Raw genomic sequence first — 21,815 nt, 5'->3', positions numbered from 1 at the left:
TGCCCTAACTGAACCAAATATGGTGTTTTCTCTCTCTACCAACACCAGTGTTTGCCTCCCTTATGTAATAAATGTTTCATAAACTGATGCATTCCTGAAACTTCTCGTTTTGACAAACGTGTGTCAGAATAAACTTCTGAAACTATACTGTGGGGTTTCTCCCCCCCCCCTTTAGCTATTGAACAAAAGGAAGGAAAAGTCCACAACCATCTGAACAGATGACTAGAATAAGAAACAAAACCCCAAATCTCAATTTCAGCAAAGATTTGTTCCTTCAAATTACCATCTTCCTTTGGGTAAAGGCTCCCCCTCCTGGATTAACACTGCTACTGATGATCTAATGAAGCGAGCTCACATTCACCAAAGCTTGAAATAAACACTTTGGTCCATATTGGCATAAGGGTCTTCGTAGTTTATGTTGCAGCAGACGAGTATGGCTACCTCTCTGGAAATCAGTCCTATGGTATGTTAGGAACATTTGACACTGATAAACGTGGGGAGCGGAAAACCCAAAAGACTTTATTTACATTGCCAACAGTTTTTTACAGCATGGTCTATTAATATAAAACACATGATATGTTAGCCTCAATGAGGCCAATATTTCTTTTGCATTTTTTACACCAAAAACTGGTGAAGAGCCCGCAATTCTTCCATGGCAACCATGGATAAAACACACAATTGATCACAGCACAAGCTGAGGTGCCCGGAAATGTTGAACTTACAACTTGCACCCGGTTCTGCAGGATGGCAGCTGCCTTGCAGTTCCGAAAAGCTTTATACAGGTTGTGTCTATTTTGCAGTTACATACCATTGCAGCCTGCATACTATGCTTGCTCAGAGGCATTGTTTGTGGCAGTTCCCGGCGCTTTGCTGGATGCTGGAGTTTCAGCTGCCCGCGGAGCTTGCTTCGGGAGACGGATGGGCACATAGACGTTGGAAGTACAGTGCTCCTTAAGGTATTCTCCACCCTTTTCTTCATAATCTTTCCTAGTAATCCAGCCTTCATCGCGGTTCATGTACTCCAGGGCCCACTCTCGAGCTCCATACCACGCATCTAAAACAGGATTGGAAGCAAGATGCACCTGGATGGCAGCAAAACAATAAAGGGATCTGTTTAGTGGAAGTCAAGGGCCACAGAACAAGAATGGCAACACATGAGCAAAGCTACATGGTGCAAACATCTGTCAATCCTATTTTGTATGACACAACCTGTTCCTTAAGGTTACCTTCAGAGGCTGTGCTCTGGCTGCCCCTGACCTCTGATGCTGGCAATGTAACAACCAGAACGAAGGTCTTTTCTATTCTGCTAGCTCTTGTATAGAACGCATTCCCCAGAAAGGTTTGCTGGATGTCAGTTCTTCTTTCTTAGACACCAATCTAAAATGCTTTTCTTTTCCTCGAGTCTTTAAGGAGTGCTTCTATTGCCTTTTGGATTTAACATTTTCATATTCTATGGTCTGCCTCTTGCAGTGCATTCTCAGAACTTGTTCCTTTGATCATTTGTAAACTGCCTTGTATGCTGAAAAACGGGAAGCATGGTTACCTTTATAAAGACACAAAGCAGAATGCAGCAACCATGTCCCCCGTTTGTTTTTCTATTGCCAGAATATGAAAGCCAAAAGCTTCCTCTTAGCCAGCATCCTGTTCCTCAGTGATGAACCAAGAAAGTGCAGGACTATCAGTAGCTCTCCCACACTGTTGCTTCCCAACAAGCAAATTCAAGGTCATACTGTCCCTGAACATGAAGGTTCAAGTGCTGGACGATATTTTTGCCTTTTTCTATTTATGCTGCCCAGCATGGTTACCGGTGTATTCTATAAATTTATATCCCTCTGTAAGCTTGCTGCCCAATTCAGGAGATTTTTCAAACCAGTTCATATGCCCCCCATAGCTTCTCATGCGCGATAAAGTTTGGTCATCATTGCCATGTACAGTTTTTGGATGTTGCATGTAGCCATTGCATTGCTAAAGCCAATACTACACCTGAAAAGAGGACTGGAACGGCCTCATTTCAAGAAGCTCCTTGTAGATTCTGGCTTTCATTCCAGGATACATCATGTTCCCACCAGTAAGGAAGACATTCTGGACAAGTTTTTCCTGCTGCTCTTTAGGATACCTGAAGAAATAAAACTCCCTTAACAGATTCATAGTGCTTCTAGCTGGCTGGGATTTAGGACAGAGAATGGAAGGTAAAACTCATTTGCTGTTCTGCCCTCTTTTGCCTCTGGCCCCCACACACCATGCCCCCAGAAGGTGGCCCAGAAAGGAATGTGGCCCCTGGACTGAAAAATATTCCCCACCCCAGTGCTAAGGGTGGATGGGAAGGGGAAATCCCTGTAGTGGTAGAGACCGATTTAATGTTTAAACTATTTCAAGGATTAAAGCACAAATTTGATTTTAGTTTATTCCAATTCAAAAGATCCTTCCAGTAAAAAGCTCCTCTTCAGACTGCCTGTTAATTTGCATTTTAACAGTGAGACATGGGGGGCTGTGTGCATAACATGGCTTTCATATGTGTCTCTCAACCATCTTCTATATAATTTGTGCCCTGCATCATGCACTATGCTCAAGGGAGCTAACAAAATGTATAAGGAGCGTCTCCACCCACATCGTTGTGCCCAGACACTGAGGTCCAGCACAGAGGTCCTTCTGGCGGTTCCCTCACTGCAAGAAGCAAAGCTACAGGGAACCAGGCAGAGGGCCTTCTCGGTAGTGGCACCCACCCTGTGGAACACCCTCCCATCAGATGTCAGAGATAAACAGCTACCTGACATTTAGAAGACATCTGAAGGCAGCCCTGTTTAGGGAAGTTTTTTATGTGTGACATTTTAATGTATTTTTAATCTTTGTTGGAAGCCGCCCAGAGTGGCTGGGTAAACCCAGCCAGATGGGTGGGGTACAAATAATAAATTATCATCATCATCACATAATGCCTTATTTAATGTGGCATCCCCCAGAATCTTGCAAAACTGGAGGAGACTAATTATTTGGGTTCTACAGGAGAAGAAACAAGTACAGGAGAAAAAACAAGTACAAGTACAGTGACAGCTTGTTCTTAAATACACAGAGGCTGCAATGCTACCCACATTAACCTGAGAGTACCATTGAATTCAACTAGGCTTATTTCCAGATACACATGTACAGGATTGCACAGTCGTTTAAATAGGAGTTCACTTTTGAAAACTAACCTGTCCAGGACAAACTGTATGGTTTCTGCCATCCCTGCCTGCTCTTCTCCTATTAAGGATGGCTGGAAGATAATTTCAGGAACTCGGATTCTTTCTGTGCCAATAAAGAGCTGGTGATACTCTGCCAGGTTAAACACGGGCTGTAAAAATATCAGAGTCAGAAACGTACTGCTACTTGTCAGAACCTTGTATGTAATGCTCGACATTTTATTGAAAATATGTTGTAAATATGGATTAAGCTCTATCACCACCAGAATCTGTATTGTCTGGCCTTATCCAGAGAGACTTCAACTTTTCAACACATTCTGTTATGAGATATTATAGGTAGTTGCAGCAGCAGGAGAGATGAGATAGCATAAGATACTCTATCAGCTGGGACTGAAAGCCTTTTGGCTTCTCCCCTCCCAGAACCACTTCCCACAAACATGCTACCTGGTCATTAAACATTTGTGTAACCTTTTGAAGAATTAGTTCCTGAATTTACTTCCCCAGTTCTTTTCCTATGCCTTGTTCCTTTTGCACTGCATTTACTAGATTCTAAGCCCTCAGGCATGGACCTGTATTTTTAATATTTGGTGTAGTATCTAGAAAATGTTAGGTGCTTACAGTTTATGTTATGTCTGCCGTACGAGATATAACTGGTATAAACTGTGATCAAGGTGACAGCAGATACTCTTGGGGATGTTTTTTCCTATCACTACAAGCAATTTTGGGGAGTAGAAATTAACACTTCTCCTGTAGGTCAATCATATGCATGTATACTTGGAAGCAAGTTTCACAGTTACTCCCAAATATACACAGAATTACAGCCATGGGTTGAAGTCAATGGGATTTGGTAGTGCCTGAAACATGAGTTTACAATCTTCATTTTTCAATGCCATGGGTTTAAGTCACTATTATTAATTATTATTATTGTTGTTGACAGATAATAAAACTTCAGCCAAGGGATAGATCTTCTTCCAAGGACTTACTCAGTGAGGCCAGGGCTCAAAATTCATGCCCAGTGTAGCTGACTGAATGCAAAAATATATATTGTAAAGTAGACTAAGAGACAGGATGTGTATAAAGACAAACCTGTACTGTAGTAACTGGCTTTTCAACTTCAGGTTGCTCCTCAGCAAATAAGGGCTCAAATTCATTCATGCTTTCTACATCTTCCATTGATTGTTCACTGCCCATTGGATCCAGATCAGGCATCTTGAAAACGAAAGAGACCACAGGTTCTTATATTAAAACAGGGAAGCCACAGAAGCTGGCTTGGGGTTGCCAAGGTCTAAAACCAGTTATGACCAGAATGAACAAGCCTTTCCTGCTGGCTGAATGCCAGCTTATGCAGTTCTAAGACGATGCAATTAATCATAAGGTCCCACCAAGTTCAAGGGGGTTACTAAATGTGCTTAGGACTACAGCCTTAGTAAACATTTCTACCCCTCAATTTTATTGTTTTATCTTTTTGTAAACTGCTTTGAGGAGTTTTCTTTTACCATTAAGTGGTGTATACATTTTATGAGATAATAAAATCGATCAATATATTTACATACATCTAATTACTTTAACACAGTTATCCACTTTTTTAAAATCCTCTGTTCAGAAGCACACCTAATCCACATATACATACAAATAAAAATATATAATTGATACCAAAAGACTAGAGTAAGTTTAGATGTTCAGGATGGCACAAACTTGGTACATCTAAGACTCATCAACAGATTTATGAAGTATTTTAGTCTGTTCATCTGAAGCTGGTAAACCAATTATTCGCAGTCTAAATAAGTGGTTTGTAAATTTTGGGAAATTGCTACTTTCAGGCAGCAAAGTTCAGTGAAAGTAAGTATTATGCCAGAAGGGGCAACAAAGACCAGGGTGCTGAAATGACTGAATCAGGATGCCTCTATAGCTCTTGCCAGTGCTGGCTGAAGATATATATATATAAATAAAACACTATTTACTGCGTGAGGTTTCAAACCTGAGGTAGGCTACTTTACTTAGACCTGTATTGCTAAGCAATTGGGGTTTGGGAATTTCATGCCAAGAATTTGGTTTTGCCAGCTGTAAACCAAAAAAGGCTATTTTTGAATTCAGCAAATATGAGAAAGTTTACAGAACTTATAAATAAAGGCTTACATAACGATAAAGATTAAACATTTTTCTGCATGGAAGTAAAAACGTATCCTCAAATAACTCTTGCTTAGAAGATGTCACTGCTTTCAGTTCATGGTTCTCCTTTGCCCTACACATGCTAGACAAATGCTCATGAAAACAAAGCCATTACAAGACCAGTATTCATTTTCATAGTTTATGATACTGGTAAGTGGCTCAGTCAATAGGCATCTTCACTTAAGCTCACCTTTTGAGATGAGTAGTTTGGAGCAATACATAGTTGCTTCAAATGTATCCAGAAGAGGTGTGAGTGTAAGTACCCTATTTTTCTGTGTATAACATGCCCCCGTGTATAAGACACCCCCTATTTTGGGGGACTCAAAATTAAGAAAATGGGGGGGAGATTGCCCCCGTGTATAAGACTACCCCTTTTAACATTATTTTTAGTAAATAAAAAAACAACAACCTAGTCTTATACATGGAAAAGTATGGTATATTCTTGGCATCTACGCAATTATGTTATGTGAAGCTGACACTAATTTCATATTCCATTTTCCAACTTTTTTTTTCTAACAAGGCATGAGAAATGCTCAAGAAAGATGCCAAATGCCAAGGAGGAACCTTTGCATAATTCCAACTTGAATATCCACCGCTTTCCTATCCTCAACCTCCAATAGGCCATATTTAATTTTTTTTTAAACAGGATATGGTCTCTCTCAAAAGTACTCAAAACAAATTCCAGCTCAGTTTTCTGCAAGGAGATGAGGCTACTAAGCTCTGAGAACAGCAAATATTAGCCTAGCCTCACAGAGCTCTTGGGGGAAGATTTTCCTCTATGTTTTTATATTTTGCATTTCTGCATGTCTTGAGATACACCAGGGCCCACTCCTACTTCTCAGCAGCTCCACTGGAGAGTGGAGTGGCTCCTGTGGAGTCTTTCATGTCCTTCTTTCATGCCAGCCATGTCCTTCTTCAAGACACTTTGTTCCTCTGCACCCACCCATTTCCCATTTTCTTCCCTAGACACTAAGCATTCTGTGACCCCAGACCATGCTCAGTCCTCATTGGGCAATTCTCTTTCCATAGGTGGAGGGGACTCTTTGGGCTCCCCCCCCCCCGACTATCTTTTTCTACTTCTGCAACCCTTTGGATTCTCTCAAGCAATGCAATACTTCCCGTCTGTTTCTCAGAGGCCCTATTTTTGCTGCAGTCCTGCTGGCACTCACCAACTGAGATCACTATGAGACAGATGGATGGCAAGACAAAAAGGAGACAGCTGCAGGAGAATATAGCAATAGACAACTTTGCAGGAAGTTGTAACACAGCCAATAAAATACAGTCTTAGAACTGCTTTGCATATATTTATGGTTATGTGCTGACAGAATTAATGCAACCTTACTACAGTACCTCTGGCTTGCTATCAACAACGTCCACTTCAACGCTCACTTCTGCCTGTAGGATTTTCTGCTTGGTTTGCTCAATGGCCATACTCAGCTTATGAATGTAAGACTGAAGTTCCTCAGCTGAGTCCATGTTCAGTTCCACCAAGCCTTTGTGAAACTGATCCATATGACCTTCCTCCAGTAATTCCTGCACACAAAACACAATACAATGTGATTTCTATTGGCTTTAATATAACTAAGGGGAATATCGCAGAAAAGCCCAGGGTGGGAGAACATTTCCAAATGAGCAAAAAACTTGCCCTTATTTTCTGGCAACTATGTGGTATCTGTAATTCTCTCACTGAGATGATATCAAAGTGATCCCATGACATTAAGTATTTTCCCCAAGAATGAAATCTGGTGTTTTCATTCTCCTGCCATCAGCTTCTCCTTTCCAACTTCCCCAAAGCTGCATCTCAAACACTGTGCAGGGTTACCTGAACATAAAGCAGCCTGTCCAACCTCTCTTGATCAAGCTGCAGCTTTTCCTCTCTTCGGCGAGCATTGATTTCCTGGAGTCGTCGAAGTTGTTGCTGCCGCCTCTCCTGCTTCTCTTCAGATGTGAGGGTGCTCCCCAGCAGCTTATTTGAAAAGGGCAGCTGCATCTTATGCACATTGTTCTCATAATATTCAGGTGACCTCCACTTCTGCATTTCTGCTCAGAAGTTTCAGAAGCACAATAATGAGTTTTGCAGGCACAACTCTACAGGGTCTCTGCGATGCTAAACAAATGCCTCTGGCAAGTTTGGGTATTTGGAAATTACAGGGAAAGCCATCGGATAATCTATAACAAAATGTTACCTTAAAAAAATGTTGCAAGCCACTCTCAAAGGTAGTTTATAAACAATGAAACAAACGGCCTGCACTATTACTGTTCTTGCTTACTTTTCAAATTGAAACTGCTACAGTGGTACCTCGGGTTACGTACTTAATTGGTTCCGGGGTGCCGTTCGTAACCCATAAAGTATGTAACCCGAAAAGTGATATCGCACATGCACAAAAGCGCAATTTCACGCTTTGCGCAGACCGCACGTAGAACGAAAAACACTTCCGGGTTACCGGAGTACGTAACCCAATAACCCGAAGCGGACGTAACCCGAGTTACAACTGTGTTGTCTATTAGGATGCACATATTTTTCCCCAACAGTTTTGCACCAATTAGGAGACATGAATGAAAAGGAAAGGAACAAAAGGTATTCAGGTCCCAGACCCTTGTTTCAAGGAGGGTAGCTGTGCTTCAGAAGAATGAGCAAGTAGAATCCCAAGAGCCAACTCTCCCTAATGCAAACCTAGAGGGAGAAAGCGTGCAAATGACATGATGCAATGTGACTTGTTGACAGTCTGGAGTAGGATGGAGAACAGGCATAGAGTCTTTTATTGTGTCTGCCAAATGGACCTCCTAAAACCAGTTGCCGACCAGATTTAACAAGGTAATTCAGCCCCTTTAACACACTTTATTATTTATAAGTGCACATAATAAATAAGTAGGTTAGTTCAAAGCAATCTGCATCACTAGATACTGCTTGGGACAAGCTGCTGCATCTGAGGGATTATTCACCATGCAAAGGCTTAATAAGGTAAAATCAGGTTAACTTTCCAGCACGGACCATAGCTCACATTATTATTTTAAGATATGAATGATTTAGGTCCCAAATATCTGAAAGATTGCCTCCATCCCACCAATCTTCTTAGGTGTTCAGATCTGCAGAGAGGACGCCCTTGGTAGTCTCACCACTCTCATAAGTAAAGAGGATGGTGGCCCCGTGAGGGGTGCTGCTAGCCTGTTCACTGTTCAGATTTTGCTGTATGCTAAAGATGCATGACTTTACCCTTTGACAATTAAGGTATTTTGTTTGGTGGGACGTACCTCTTTTCTTGAATGCATACTGTTCCTATAATTGCAATAGTTGTCACTGTTATTATAACTGTATATTTTATTGTTGGACCTTATGTTGAAGGGTGTCTAATCAATCTTTATATAAAGTTTTGCATCTACAATATACTTAATGTTAATCATGTTTTTAAAGCAGGTTTGCAAATCGAATCTGAACTCAGGTTTAAAACTAACCATGATTAGCATTTTAACATTTAAGATATTTTCATACCTCTTTAGCAATATAAAATTACTTCTTAAGATTTTTTCCCCCTGGGATTGCCAGAACTCTAAGAGAAAAAATATTTTTTACCAAACCATGAGGGAATAGTATGTAACTTTAAAGCTGCATGACAGCCATTAATAGCAATGCTTACCATCCTTATAATCTTCTGCAACATAGCTGTGCTCATGCAGTATTTCCTCTACACGACTGAGAGTAATGGCAGCAAAATGCCCAGGATATTTTAGCTGCAGGAGACGCTGAAGGTACAGAGCAGCCTGGCACCCTCCAATATTTATCCGCTTACAGTTTCTAGCATCCAACCTACCAATCCACAAAAACAAAGTAAAAGTGAGTTGGTACACAATATAGGAATGGTTCATTAAGTTCTTTCTACTAGAGTTCTCAATAGCAGGTTATCATCTAAAAACCCCAGAATTCTGAGCAGGTTAAAACAAATGCTCTAACATAATTCAGTGTCCACGTTTTAGGCATACATTTCTACACTTTATTATTATTAAATTTATATGTCACCCTTCCTCCCAAAGCAGCAGAGAAAACCCATACATTTGGCAATATGTAGAGATCTTCATTTTTGTGTAAGGACAAAAGCAAAATTCATAACAAAAGACTTAGGCTATGTGAAGTATTTATAAAGGAACATTTCTCTTGTAAAGTTCATAAAGCAAAACAAAAAAATCCTTAAAGTTAAGTTATTCAGAAGAGAGAATCTAGGTTATTTTAATGTTTTCTGCCTTTACTCATATTTACAATCAGGAAGTTTAAATATAAGCACCCCAGAAGAATACAAAAAAGAAAAGAGCACATAATCAACTCCATGAAAAGGTACATGATGGTGTCACAAGGGATAAAACCAACATCTTCACAAATGTGCACCTGGCTTGTAAAATACAGCATATTAATATATCCAACTTTTCACTTTACCTACCTAATCCAATGAAATTGAATGAAAATAATCTAATCAATTCATATAGCAAATCTCTTCTGTTGCCTTCAGGAAACATTCATGCAGAACAAGTAAAAACTATTTTCTTGGGAACCAGGGATGGCCCACTAGTTACTGCATAACTCACTTGAAGAAAATTGAGGGGACAACAACCGCCCTATGACTATAAACTGTAAACCTAACTAAGTAGGTTTATCTGAAGAAGTGTGCATGCACACGAAAGCTCATACCAAGAACAAACTTAGTTGGTCTCTAAGGTGCTACTGGAAGGATTTTATTATTTTATTATTTTGTTCTAACTAAGTAGAACTGAGGTACTAGCATCCACATATTCTAGCAACTTCTTGCATACAGGATTAGTAAAAGTCAGACACAAAATCAATGGATCAATTGCAGTGATAAAGATGACAAACAAAATGAAAGACAGCTGCACAGATTCATTTTCCCAAAGCCTTTCAAAACCATTTTTATCAAGGCAGCATAAACATTAATTTGATAAAGATGCTCTTTCAGAACATGCTGGCAACACCAAACTGTGCAGCTGCCTTTGTTTCATAAATCGATGAATGGTAATCTTTAGAGGCAGAACTTCACAGTATTTTAAAGTATCAAGCAAAAAACTGAATTGCATCCAACTATATTTTACTCAGAGTAGACCCACTGATAAGCTAGTAATGTGCACTAATGCTTGGATACAGTTTATTGAAGCTAACTCACCGGCCATCCAAGACTGGCAAAATATGTGTACATTGATATCCAGAGGAAACTATGAGACCACTGCAAGGCCAGCCCTGCCTCTTGTTGTGATATAAACTGTACAAACTGTCCACGCCATAAGAAACCTTGGGAACTTGGTAACATTCAAACAGGAGCTCTGACATCATTTGTCTTGAATAGAGAGGGTTGCAGACCGCTTCAGTGACCACAACTGGGTGGTCAACACAGCCCTGTAATGAAATGGTAATAAATAAAGACCAGGTTAAATCAGTTTACCTAGGTTTGAAAGTTACTTATAGAACTATACAAGAAAACACTCAGGAGGGAGAAGAAGAGGAGGAGGAGTTTGGATTTGATATCCCACTTTTCACTACCCAAAGGAGTCTCAAAGCGGCTCTGTGAGGTGAGTGGGGCTGAGAGACTTCAGAGAAGTGTGACTAGCCCAAGGTCACCCAGCAGCTGCATGTGGGGGAGTGGAGACGCGAACCTGGTTCCCCAGATTACGAGCCTACCACTCTTAACCACTACACCACACTGGGAGCTGTGGGTTGGAGTAGATCAGGGGTCAGCAAACTTTTTCAGGTGGCGGGTACACTGTCCCTCAGACTTTGTGGGGAGCCGGACCCACCCCCACCCGAAAGCAGCAACCCCCCCCCCCCCGCGTGTGCCTATGCCACTCATGCAGACGCCTCTTCTTCGGCAGTGTCGTCGTCTTCTGTCTTGGCGGGGCGCAGAGCCCATGCCACTGGCCTGGGCGGTGGAGGCAGCCTCCACGCTGTTGCCACTTCCTTCCCGCTTGGCCGCTTCCTCCCACTTGGCTGCCTCTGATTGCAGCCAATCAGAAGCCGTGCCGCGTCACAGAAGTCAGTCTCCACGCAGGGACTGACTGAGCAGGTGGCAGGGTCTACAAGGTTCGCGGACCGGATTAACCAGCCCGGTGGCCCGTATCTGGCCAGCGGGCCTTAGCTTGGTGACCTCTGGACTAGATGATCAGGAGCCCCTTCCAACTCTACAGCTCAATGATCTATGAATCCTGAGAGGCAGTGACTGGCAGGTCAGTTATCAGCATCTGGCGGGAAGCAGGCTGGGTACCGCTGTACTGATGAAACGGAATTATATACTGTACGTTGAGTGTCACATGCACAAACTCCTGGGCTGGTTCGTTAGTCAGATCATGCCACAGTTGCCGGTTCGATCACAGGAATGGGACAGTTGCATATTCCTGCATTGCAGGGGGTTTGGACTAGATCAGTGGTTCCCAACCATTTTTTGACCATGCCCCCCTAAGCACCTCTAAAAATCTCGACAAACCCCACCATGACATATAATTCTTATTATTCAAAAAGTGAACTCCTATTCATGTGGAGAAAGCCTAAAAGGCCATTAACTTGGTCTAAACAAGCTTCTAAAGAACATGGCATCAGTGAAAGAGAAAGATAAAAGAACGAAAGGACAGTTGAAGTACTGAGAAAGAAATCATTAAGAAATTGTTAAAAAAAATACAGTAATATGAAGTGATATGAAAAAATAGTATTTTCTGTTTAGAAAACCTTTTCTGTTTATAGATAACCTTTCACCTGCTGACCGTGTACATTCTGATTTTAATTTTAACAGTGTGTATGTCACCATATATATTTATACACTTGCCGTTGTTTTATTGATTGTAGTTTAGAAATTATTTATTGTAATTGTTAAGCGTAGATTTCTGTTTAACTTTTATATGCTGATACTTAATATTATTATATACTATTCTAATGATTGCTGAGTGTTACCTTATTTGATGTAGGTTGCTTATTTAAAAGTTATGATTTACTATCACATTTTTGTATTGCATTAGATTGTTATAAGGTGTACATTCTTTGTTTCTTCAGCTTGTAAACCGCCCTGGGTATTAAGACAGAAAGACGGTATGCAAATTAAAAGTGATGATATGAGGCCCCTAGAACCATAAAGAAATGCAAAAAAATAAATAAAAAAATGTTAACAACTCATTCTCGAATTGAACTTAAAAATCAAATTCTGTGTCCCCACGCTGGGAACCACGGGACTAGACGGTCCTCAGGCCGCCTACCTGGGAGGCGACCCCGAGGCGCTGGAAGCCGTGGTCGAAGAGCAGCTCCTGCAGCTCCATCTGCACCGGCACGTTGCGGTCGAAGGGCGAGCGCAGCAGCCAGCGGAGGGGCTCGGGGCTGCCCAGGTCGTTGCCCACCTGAGTCTCGGGGCCGGCCCCTCCGCGCGCCCCGCGGCTGCGCGCCACCAGCGATCGGAATCGGAGCAGAGGCTCGCTGGGCACCTCGGAGGCTCGGCAGGCCCAGCCCAGGCGCAGCTGGAAGGAGCCGTTGTCCAGCACCAAGGGAGCCGGGGAAGGTACGCGCACGGCCGGGCTCGGCTCCAGCGACGGGTCCGGGTCCCAGCGGACGTCGCGGAAGGGGAACACCCCTCCGGCCTCCTCCATCGCCCGCCCGGCACGCGTACGGAGGGGGGGGGGACGCCGCTCCGTCGGACCTGCCTCGGCTGCTTCCGTTCCCTCCGCCGACTGGAAACCAGAGCGGAGTTTTCGAGGTTCCGCTTTTCAGACGGGCCCCCATAACGAAAAGCCGGGTTTCCTCGCTCTGTCGCTCAAACATACACACGCATTTGGAGTTTATACCGTGCAACAAGTTTCTTAGCATTCAAGGTGCCTCAGCACTTGCAGTTTAGGCGTTTCTCCGGTTTCTTGGACCGGTGGGGAGTTTTCCTGGAAAGGTTTTTCCCGCGGAGGCGAGATGGAATTAGGCTGAGCTCCAACCCGAAGTGCATGCTGTGTTCTTGTATGGTGGCCACATCAACCCCATACAAATTTAAAGCATGTAAGACCTTCACAGCTTCCCTCCCACCCTTCACCTTCCTTCCTTTTAAAATTATTTTCCTTTTGTATGAATGCCATGTCCATCTATCTTTGGGACTGCAACCCCCTTCAGTCCTGTCCATTGGGTCATACTGGCTAGGGATGGTGGGAATTGTAGCCCAAAGGTTGGCTCGCCGGGCATGTTGTTGAAAATCCTTCTCTGACCCCTTGTCCTGATCTTTACTGCACCTGATTTATGTCACTTCTGCACCATGCATTTAAAGGAGTAGTATGTCTATCATACCAATTTAAACAGGAATCCTGGGTGCTGTAGTTTATTAAGGGTGCTTAGGGTTGTTAGGAAGCAACTCTGTTCCGCTCAGAGGACTATGATTCTCAGAATGAAGATAATTAGCCTTTGCTAATTTTATTGATTTAGAGGGGGCAGTTTTTGCCTCTGCACATGGATATTGTAATGGCAGGGGGAAGTTGCTGTGAGCTGTTTTTGAGACCCAGTATGCAGCTGCACCCAACCCCCCATCAACCAGTGAAATACACCAGGCTACATTTTTGGGCTATATGCTTTTATTCCCTCCACCTGCAAAACAGGCCTAATATTACTTTGCAGTGTCACATAGTATTGGAAAACATTACATGTGAGATGAGATATAACTTACAAAAAAGCAGGAATATTTGGCGATAACTGAAAAGAGAACACAATGTCATTATTTGGGGGGTCATTGGTGGGCCTAATAAAGGAATTTGAAGAGCTCTTGTTATTTTCCCATTAGTTTGTTGTTTCAAATTACAAGTGCAGGAGGTGTCATTATACCAGGTGTGCTGCAGGTTCTCTAATTAACCTCCATATAATCTTTGTGTTCCTCCCTTAATGGGATTGCAGCCTTCTTTTAAAATCAGTGGTGTTGGAATGACAGCATAGCTGCTTTGTGAGTCATGCTGTGACGTAATAAGAGAGTGTAGTTATCTTAAGGTGCTTAGTGCAGCACAGCAAGTATTTAGTAAAACATGTGCACAGTCAGCTGAGGTGGATTTTGGAGCAGGGATGAAGTACCCTCTGGTCCCTTTAATTAATGACCTAACATTTCCTGTCCTTTTCTTTTGGTTTTGTTTGCCTTTTGGAATATTATTGATCCTTTTCATTTTCTGGCTTCGACATCTACTTAATGATGGTAAGTCTTGCTGTAAGACAGCTAAGATGTGCTTGTGCATTAAGGCTTTAGGTATTAGCTTTCCTTTTAAAGCATTGTGTTGCAAAACTATTTTTAGCTTAATGCTTATCCTGTGTGTCAGGCATTTAGGCAGTTTCAAAAGAAAATAAGACATGGAGAATTTAAAGTTTTTGATAGCATTGTTTTAAATAACTGTTTTTTCCATTCAAGTCTAAAAAGAAACTTTGTATCGGGAAGGTTTGTTAACGGTTGTGGTATACCCAAATAAGCCTTGTAATGTGGTTGAAACCTGTACTGTACAGTACTTGCACACCTCACGATTGTTGGTATGAAAGAAAACATATATAGTGGCTGAAAAGGGAGAGTTGATGCAACTGAGGAGAAATTTCTTGTTTGAATTCCTTTGGCTTGTTCTGCCTTGTCTGTTTTTATATTTTATTATTTCACTTCACATACACAATACTATGTTTGCTCATGTTTTCAAATAACAAACATTGCTACTGCAACTTGCAAGTTAAAAAAATCTCGAACTGGACAGGAGTTGACGGCAGGCACTGCAAATCATAATCATACTTGAGATACTCTGCTGTGAAAAGGCTAGCTTCAAACTATTTTTACCTAGTGTACTGTTTGTCAATGGCAGAATCACTAGTACTGAAAAAGGAATGGGTGCTTAGTCTAGTCATTTGTCTTTTGGCCAAGTTTGAAGGCATAGTACCTCTTAACTAGCCTGTGACAGATAAAAAATTAACAGGCTTGACAGTCCTAATGGGAACGGACCGAGCTGCTTTGCTTTGTAATTTGGAAACAGAGGCACTAGAAAAGCTTTAGAATATTTTTCTTTCTCCATAACTGTTCATTGTTGAACTGCTATTTTAATAGAAATATCTAGGTCCCATTTGGATAATAATGTTTTATTATCTCACGTTTCAACTTCAGTTTTGCTTTCTGTTCGATGTGTTGGCATTCTTGAGATTGCAACACCTATAGTGCAAGTACAGTAGGTACCGGGGGGGGGGGCAGCCTAGCTCGTTTCACCACCTGAGGTGAATCGGGAAGGTGCCACCCCTGCGCTGAAGCCTTGCTTACTGGGGTTGTGTGGTGGCACCTTCCGGCGCAATCTCACAGAACTCTTGCAAGTGCTTGCTGGAAACTGTCACTGTGTGACTCTGGCAACTGCAGCAGGGGCACCGCCCTGCAGGATCCCACCGCTTGAGGCAGGCTGCTTCACTCTGCCTCATGGGTGGGTTGGCTAAGGTTACCAGACGTCCCCATTTCCCGGGGAGTCTCCCCAGATTTACAAATCAGTCCCCATACAAAATCCATAGAAGTTGAAAAGTTTCCCTGGATTCATTGAAAAAAATCTGGTAACCTTAGGTTAGCCCTGAGTATGTATCTCATCAGTGTTCTGCAGTTTGTAAAATTTTAATATGAAAGGAGAGGGTTTCAGTCTGTTGCCTTTAAATGAATCCTAGGTGCTTCCTTTCTAATCTGGTGAAGGATTCACCACTTTATGGTCCTGTTAATACAGATTTCTTGAGGCAGAAACCAAAGACTCTTGGGATCCCATGGTTAGATGCTCTGGAGCAAAGCCTACTAAAATGGTACTTTTCCAACCAAACCATACCTAGTGAAAGCACACTTGAATGCCTACTAGTTACTAAGTCTGTAAGTAAAACCCCTGTTATGTTTGCTCTGATGCAGTGGTATGTTGGGGGCCAGGAGTCACTGTAGCACAATTATCGCTTTGGAGTGGAACTGCTGCTGTTAGGACAAAACTGCTTTTTGCAACATACTATGTTAAAAGATGTCCTCTCAAACATGCCACAGCTCCCAAAAAAATTATTGGCACATACCGTCAAACATATATAGAATTTATTTATGCTTAAGTGACTAAAAGATGCAATCCTATTTGGGAGTAAACTCTAAGACGCTAGGACTTAATTTTGTTTGTATCCGTGTGTGGCTATACACAAAGCGTTCTTCTAATTATAGGAATTGGAGTGACATTCCTGAAGTACAGTACACCAGCAGCATTTCCACTTGAATAACGGTGAACACTTCTGTTTTTGCCAGTGTAATAGGCAGGTTCACTTACATCACTGGGTTTATTATTGGGTCAAGATCCATTTTGTTTTCAGCAAGGGTTGAGCTTAATGGTGAAATATGATGTTGAACTGTCACTTGCCTTCTCCAAAGCACCACACTTGATAATGAGAAAATTCATTTTTGTTCAGAGTTGGGAATGTGAGTATGCTACTTCCCATAAACTATTTTATGGATTTTTCAACTGTTCTCGTCCTGAGAGTATTATCAGTTATGAAAGCCGTTTGTCACTGGAGTGGGACCAAGTCTCCATTTGTGCCTGGGTAAAGGTGTAATATTGATATTGCAGAGGCAATTTAGTCCTTGACTTTCCTGAATGGCTATCTAAAGGAGAGCATATTCGTGTTATACAAGGCTGGTGCATTTCTGAACACTTAAACTTTCATAGCACAGCTGATGCAGTTTTTGTAATCCAACTAAAATTACCTACGTTACTGAAGCTAAACTTTTGTTTTCAGCCCAAGTTTCCATCACTAAAGAGATAAAGATGCCACCCTCTGATAATGCTGATGGGAATGCTGACCTCGGATCAGAAAACGAGTCTAGAGGAAATAACAGTCAGGGCAATATGCACAGAAGAGCTTCAACAAGTGACATTAGGACAACTCTACCTGTGAAAAAAATGAGACCCAAGCCTGCCTATTTGAATTCAAAAGAGGCTGTCCAGATAAAAGGCCTTTCTGCCTTTATTTCAGACAGATTGGACCAGAATGTAAAACAGTATTGCTTGGACAAAAATTCATTGTATAACACAGTAATGGTAAGTTATACTCCTTTTTTCCAGATGAGCACAAAAAGGTTTTTCCCTCTCTGTCTACTTCTCAAAGTATATTTCTGTAGGGAAGATGAAAAGGACCAAGTTTGTACCAAATTAATCCTTCCCACGTCGTGGAATAATAGGTTTGGGATTAGAATTCTAAACCCTTGTGTGGTTTGCATCCTACATAATGACCTACAATCCTGAAGAGGCAATGGGTAGTACACGACCACAGGTTTTCGCATTTTTTTTCTGTGCCATTTCACAAAACCACAACTGCTTCCTAAAATTTCCTTCAATAGAATAAGCTTTTGTACAAGTGCTAGCAGCTCACAATGATGAACACACCTTTAGGTGAAACAGATCATATGAAGTGTGCACATTTTGGTGGTCTGATAGCTGTGTTAAGACCTGGATCAGTCTTGCGAAATGCTTGTTACTTTCCTGTTTTGGGTGTTTGCTTTTCTGGGTGGGTGCTCAAAGCTAGCTAGCTAAAAGGAATTATAAACCCCTTTTGAGATCAATAAGAGTTACATAAATCCACAAGTCACAGTAATAGAAGCCAGTTGGTTGAGCAGTGAACACTGGTGCAGTGGGGGGGGGGGGGCGGGAGACACAAGGAAAGATTAGGGACTGCAGCCTAAAAGATGTGATTCCCTTATCTGTTTGCTTCACCATTACAGAATAATTGCTTTAGATACTATTAATGCATTTTTAGGCTGCAATCCTATATCCATAACTGTAAGTGAGCCCTAAAGGGATTTATTTCTGAGTAAGGTAAAAGGGACACGGGTGGCGCTGTGGTCTAAAACACTGAGCCTAGAGCTTGCCAGTCGGAAGGTTGGCGGTTCGAATCCCCACAATGGGGTGAGCTCCCATTGCTCGGTCCCAGCTCCTGCCCACCTAGCAGTTCAAAAGCATGTCAAAGTGCAAGTAGATAAATAGGTACTGTTCCGGTGGAAAGGCAAATGGCATTTCCGTGCGCTGCTCTGGTTTCGCCAGAAGCGGCTTAGTCATGCTGGCCACATGACCCGGAAAAACTGTCTGCAGACAAACGTCAGCTCCCTCGGCCTGTAAAGTGAGATGAGCGCCGCAACCCCAGAGTCGTTCACGACTGGACTTAACTGTCAGGGGTCATTTACCTTTTTAAGGTTAAAGGTAAAGGACCCCTGGACGGTTAAGTCCAGTCAAAGGCAACTATGGGGTTGCGGCGCTCATCTTGCTTTCAGGCTGAGGGAGCTGGCATTTGTCCACCGAGTTTTCAGGGTCATGTAGCCAGCATGACTAAACCGCTACTGGTGCACAGAGGACTGTGACGAGTGCCAGAGTGCACTGAAACACCGTTTACCTTCTCACCGCACCACCACCTATTTTTCTACTTGCACTGGCATGCTTTCAAACTGCTAGATTGGCATGGACGTGGGTGGCGGTGGTCTAAACCACTGAGCCTCTTGGGCTTGCCGATCAGAAGGTCGGCAGTTCGAATCCCCGTGACGGGGTGAGCTCCTGTTGCTCTGTCCCAGCTCCTGCCAACTTCTGAGTAGACAAGCATAGGGCTATGCTACTGATTTGCTCTTCTTCTAAAAATCTCAAGTCGAAGGGGGCGTAGTTGATTCTGCAGTGATATTTTCACAGCGGGTAGGTTAGCCTGAGGAAGAGAGCCAAAAACTAGCCATGATGGGACCAGTATATTTATACATGAAGGCAGCCATAAGAATGACAAAGTGTGTGTTTGTAAATATGGTCTAAGGCCGCACATGTAAAGGAAGCTGAACCCTTCTATCTTCTTTATTTATTTAAAATAATTATATACTGCTGTATCATAAAAATATATCACAGCAGTTTACAACAATATAAAGACATAAAACCAATCAAAAACATCATACAAAGTTAAAAACAAGTTAAAAGCAAAAAGAAATTAAAAACAAACATCAACAGACCATTGTAGGGAATGTGCTCTTAATTACCTGCAAAAGCCTGGCAGAATAGAAAAGTTTTCAGTAGACATTTAAAAGTTGGTAAAGAAGGTGCCTGCTGAATATCTTGGCAGGGTGTTCTGCAGGACTGGGCCAGTGACACTAAAGGCTTGATGCTCTTCTTGGTGCTCGTTACCAGCCTTTGCCAGAGCCTCAAGATCAAAAAAGGCCACCGCCTAACAGTCTGCAAAATGAAAAGGATAGCAGAGAAGATCAGATGCATGTGTAGAGAATTGGGTGGGTGGGCAAAAGGTGCTGTATATGACCAGGCACTGAAGATTTAAGGCAGGTCAAAATTCACACATTTGAGCAAACCTTTTAAAGGAGGGCAATTGTGGCCTTGTATGTTACACAGGGCCTGGTTTTGATACCTTCATTCAGTGCATACAGTGGTACCTCGTGTTACAGACGAGATCCGTTCCGGAGGCCCGTTCGTAACGTGAAATGCCCGCAACTCGAAGTGCTGCGTCTGCGCAGGTGTGGCGTGATTTGGCGCTTCTGCGCGGTTTAGCACTTCTGTGCATGCGGCGAAACCCGGAAGTAACCCGTTCCAGTACTTCCGGGTTGCCGCGGGACGTTACGCGAAAAGACGCAACATGAGGTGGACGCAACATGAGGTATGACTGTGTGTGTGTGTGTGTGTGTGTGTGTGTGTATATATATATATATATATATATATATACACATGTATATATATGTGTGTTTTATATAGAAAGAGAAAGAGAGCGCTACAGTAGGCCTGCAACAATAATAGCAGCAGCAGCAAACTGCCAAAATCAGTGCTTTAATTTTTTCCTTGTGTTGCCTCTTGAGCATTGTTTAGGGCTTGAGTGGTTGCTGACAGTTTAACAGGTGTATTAAACAGGTTTCTATCTAGTTCTCTGCAAGGCTTTAAACCCAGCAGGGATTTAAAGAAAGGTGGGTCCAGATGCTGATTTTATTTACAGAGTCAGTACCAAGTTAATTCATTATTTCTGAATGCATTCTCAGCATACCGGTAGTTGCATGGGGGAAATGGCCATTGTTGTTGCAGTGTTCATTGTTTTGTGCAATGGTGATCTTGTTAACTGCCGTGAGCAGATGCGAAAGATGACTTCTTCCTCTGTTCTTTCTTAGCTGATATGCACTCTGCTGGTCTCTCTCCTCTTCAACCTTCTCTGCCAGTTGCTCGAGGTCTCAAATGTTCTACGAATCCAGCTGCTGCCTTCATCTCTGGCTGTCTGTGTGTATCAGCTCTTTGCCTGGGTGACCCAAAAGCCTGCGAAAATCATGATTTCCTTCAAACAAGAAATTTCTGCTCGATCAGCTTCTCTCTTGGGGAAGAGAGAGAAAAGAACTTTTGGGGCTAAAGCGTAATGCTTTGTACAGGGTAGGATTAAAATATAGTGACTCCACTCAACAAACTTTGTGTGGTGTATATTTGTAGGGATCACTTTTCCAGCAAGGAAACACTAGAATGCGCTTCATCGCTCAGATTATTAATTATTTTTCAGCAAGGAGTAGATGGAGGGTGGGGGGAAGAGAGGTATGCCTTTTCAGTTTTTCCATTCCACAATGAGAACCAAAACATAAGCAAATAATGGTTTATCTTGAAATAACAATCCTTCTTCTAGAGAATAACAATGAGACTCTGATATGCACATCAGCCTAAACATTTAAGAGCAATAAATGACTGCAACTTTTATAATAACTTTCTCAAAGCAGTGTTAGTAAGGGATAGTGCAGTGGAACATCTCTCCTTCTAGGTCAAAGGATTTTCTGTTCCTTGACTTCTACTCCAGTTGCAAACTGTCCTCTTCCCCTCCAGCTTGGCCATAGCTCCACCATGGGGTGGTTGGCATCCATCTGTCTTGAGAAACGATGGGAGTGTCTGTACACACAGGCATGTCCAAAGTCCGTTTCGGGGGCCTAAATCTGGCCCGCCAGTCGGTTTAATCTGGCCCCTGTGGCAGTTAATTTCCTGGGGTAAAAATCATAAAAAAGCTCAACAACTGAAGTCAGATGGATGTGTTAGTAGCACCAAAGCCTAAGCAGTGTGTATGGAGGTCCTGCCCAGACAACAAGACCTCCCAGCCTTGCTGATGTGGTCCAAAGGAAAGCAGAGCAATACACTTGGCACCAGCTTGGCTGCAGGAGCTTGCTAGAAGGGGCATACAAGGTGCCATCCAATTTAGAGACTCTTAAGTCTTAGGGACTCACTTCCAGATTTGCGTAGGGTTTACTTCTTAGCCTTTTCTTCTCCTGAAGATATCCCACAAGGCAGCTGGGAGGTATGGGTGGAATTGTGCACAAGATTGGGGTGGTCATTCTCATTTTTGCTTTGGCCACGCCCTCAGCTGTCATGTGGTTGACTAACAGTGAACATTCCTTGGGCCAAAATAAGGTTGCTTTCTAGAAAAAATTGTTTTCTACAAATAATTCAGTAATCTAGTATACATCCCACTGCAGT

The 21,815-nt window shown here is 42.4% G+C and overlaps 2 protein-coding genes across 3 annotated transcripts; one reads left to right on the top strand and one right to left on the bottom strand.

Moving 5' to 3' along the window:
* Positions 1 to 494: 494 nt before the first annotated feature.
* Positions 495 to 12,997, bottom strand: ACTR5 (actin related protein 5). The gene is made up of 9 exons (XM_033153383.1): positions 12,582 to 12,997; positions 10,511 to 10,740; positions 8,981 to 9,150; positions 7,168 to 7,385; positions 6,696 to 6,878; positions 4,263 to 4,385; positions 3,189 to 3,328; positions 1,984 to 2,116; positions 495 to 1,082 (listed from the first exon to the last, which is right to left on the bottom strand). The coding sequence occupies exons 1-9, from the start codon at positions 12,963 to 12,965 to the stop codon at positions 825 to 827; spliced, it is 1,839 nt and encodes a 612-aa protein (XP_033009274.1). The 5' UTR covers positions 12,966 to 12,997; the 3' UTR covers positions 495 to 824.
* A 1,103-nt stretch (positions 12,998 to 14,100) lies between these two features.
* On the top strand, positions 14,101 to 20,769 carry ADIG (adipogenin). 2 transcript variants are annotated; one of them, XM_033153381.1, is made up of 3 exons: positions 14,101 to 14,527; positions 17,092 to 17,393; positions 20,483 to 20,769. In XM_033153381.1, exons 1-3 carry the CDS (start codon positions 14,401 to 14,403, stop codon positions 20,720 to 20,722), a joined length of 669 nt encoding a protein of 222 aa, XP_033009272.1. In that variant the 5' UTR covers positions 14,101 to 14,400; the 3' UTR covers positions 20,723 to 20,769. The 2 variants fall into 2 exon arrangements, with proteins under 2 accessions (XP_033009272.1, XP_033009273.1); XM_033153382.1 differs by lacking the exon at positions 14,101 to 14,527 and adding an exon at positions 16,111 to 16,195.
* The last annotated feature ends 1,046 nt before the right edge of the window (positions 20,770 to 21,815 follow it).

The sequence above is a fragment of the Lacerta agilis genome, chromosome 6, assembly GCF_009819535.1.
Source record: "Lacerta agilis isolate rLacAgi1 chromosome 6, rLacAgi1.pri, whole genome shotgun sequence".
Classification (NCBI taxonomy): Eukaryota; Metazoa; Chordata; class Lepidosauria; order Squamata; family Lacertidae; genus Lacerta; species Lacerta agilis.
Note: the sequence above shows the minus strand (reverse complement) of the source record. Positions and strands in the feature narration are given on the sequence as shown.

Coding starts and splice junctions, on each gene's coding strand:
- ACTR5 (XM_033153383.1), bottom strand. CDS start 12,965: ATGGAGGAGGCCGGAGGGGTGTTCCCCTTCCGCGACGTCCGCTGGGAC. Junction 10,741..12,581: donor GCCTCGGGGTCGCCTCCCAG/GTAGGCGGCCTG, acceptor ATTTCATTACAG/GGCTGTGTTGACCACCCAGT. Junction 3,329..4,262: donor AGCCAGTTACTACAGTACAG/GTTTGTCTTTAT, acceptor ATATTTTTACAG/CCCGTGTTTAACCTGGCAGA.
- ADIG (XM_033153381.1), top strand. CDS start 14,401: ATGAAGTACCCTCTGGTCCCTTTAATTAATGACCTAACATTTCCTGTC. Junction 14,528..17,091: donor TCGACATCTACTTAATGATG/GTAAGTCTTGCT, acceptor TTTTGTTTTCAG/CCCAAGTTTCCATCACTAAA. Junction 17,394..20,482: donor CATTGTATAACACAGTAATG/GTAAGTTATACT, acceptor GTTCTTTCTTAG/CTGATATGCACTCTGCTGGT.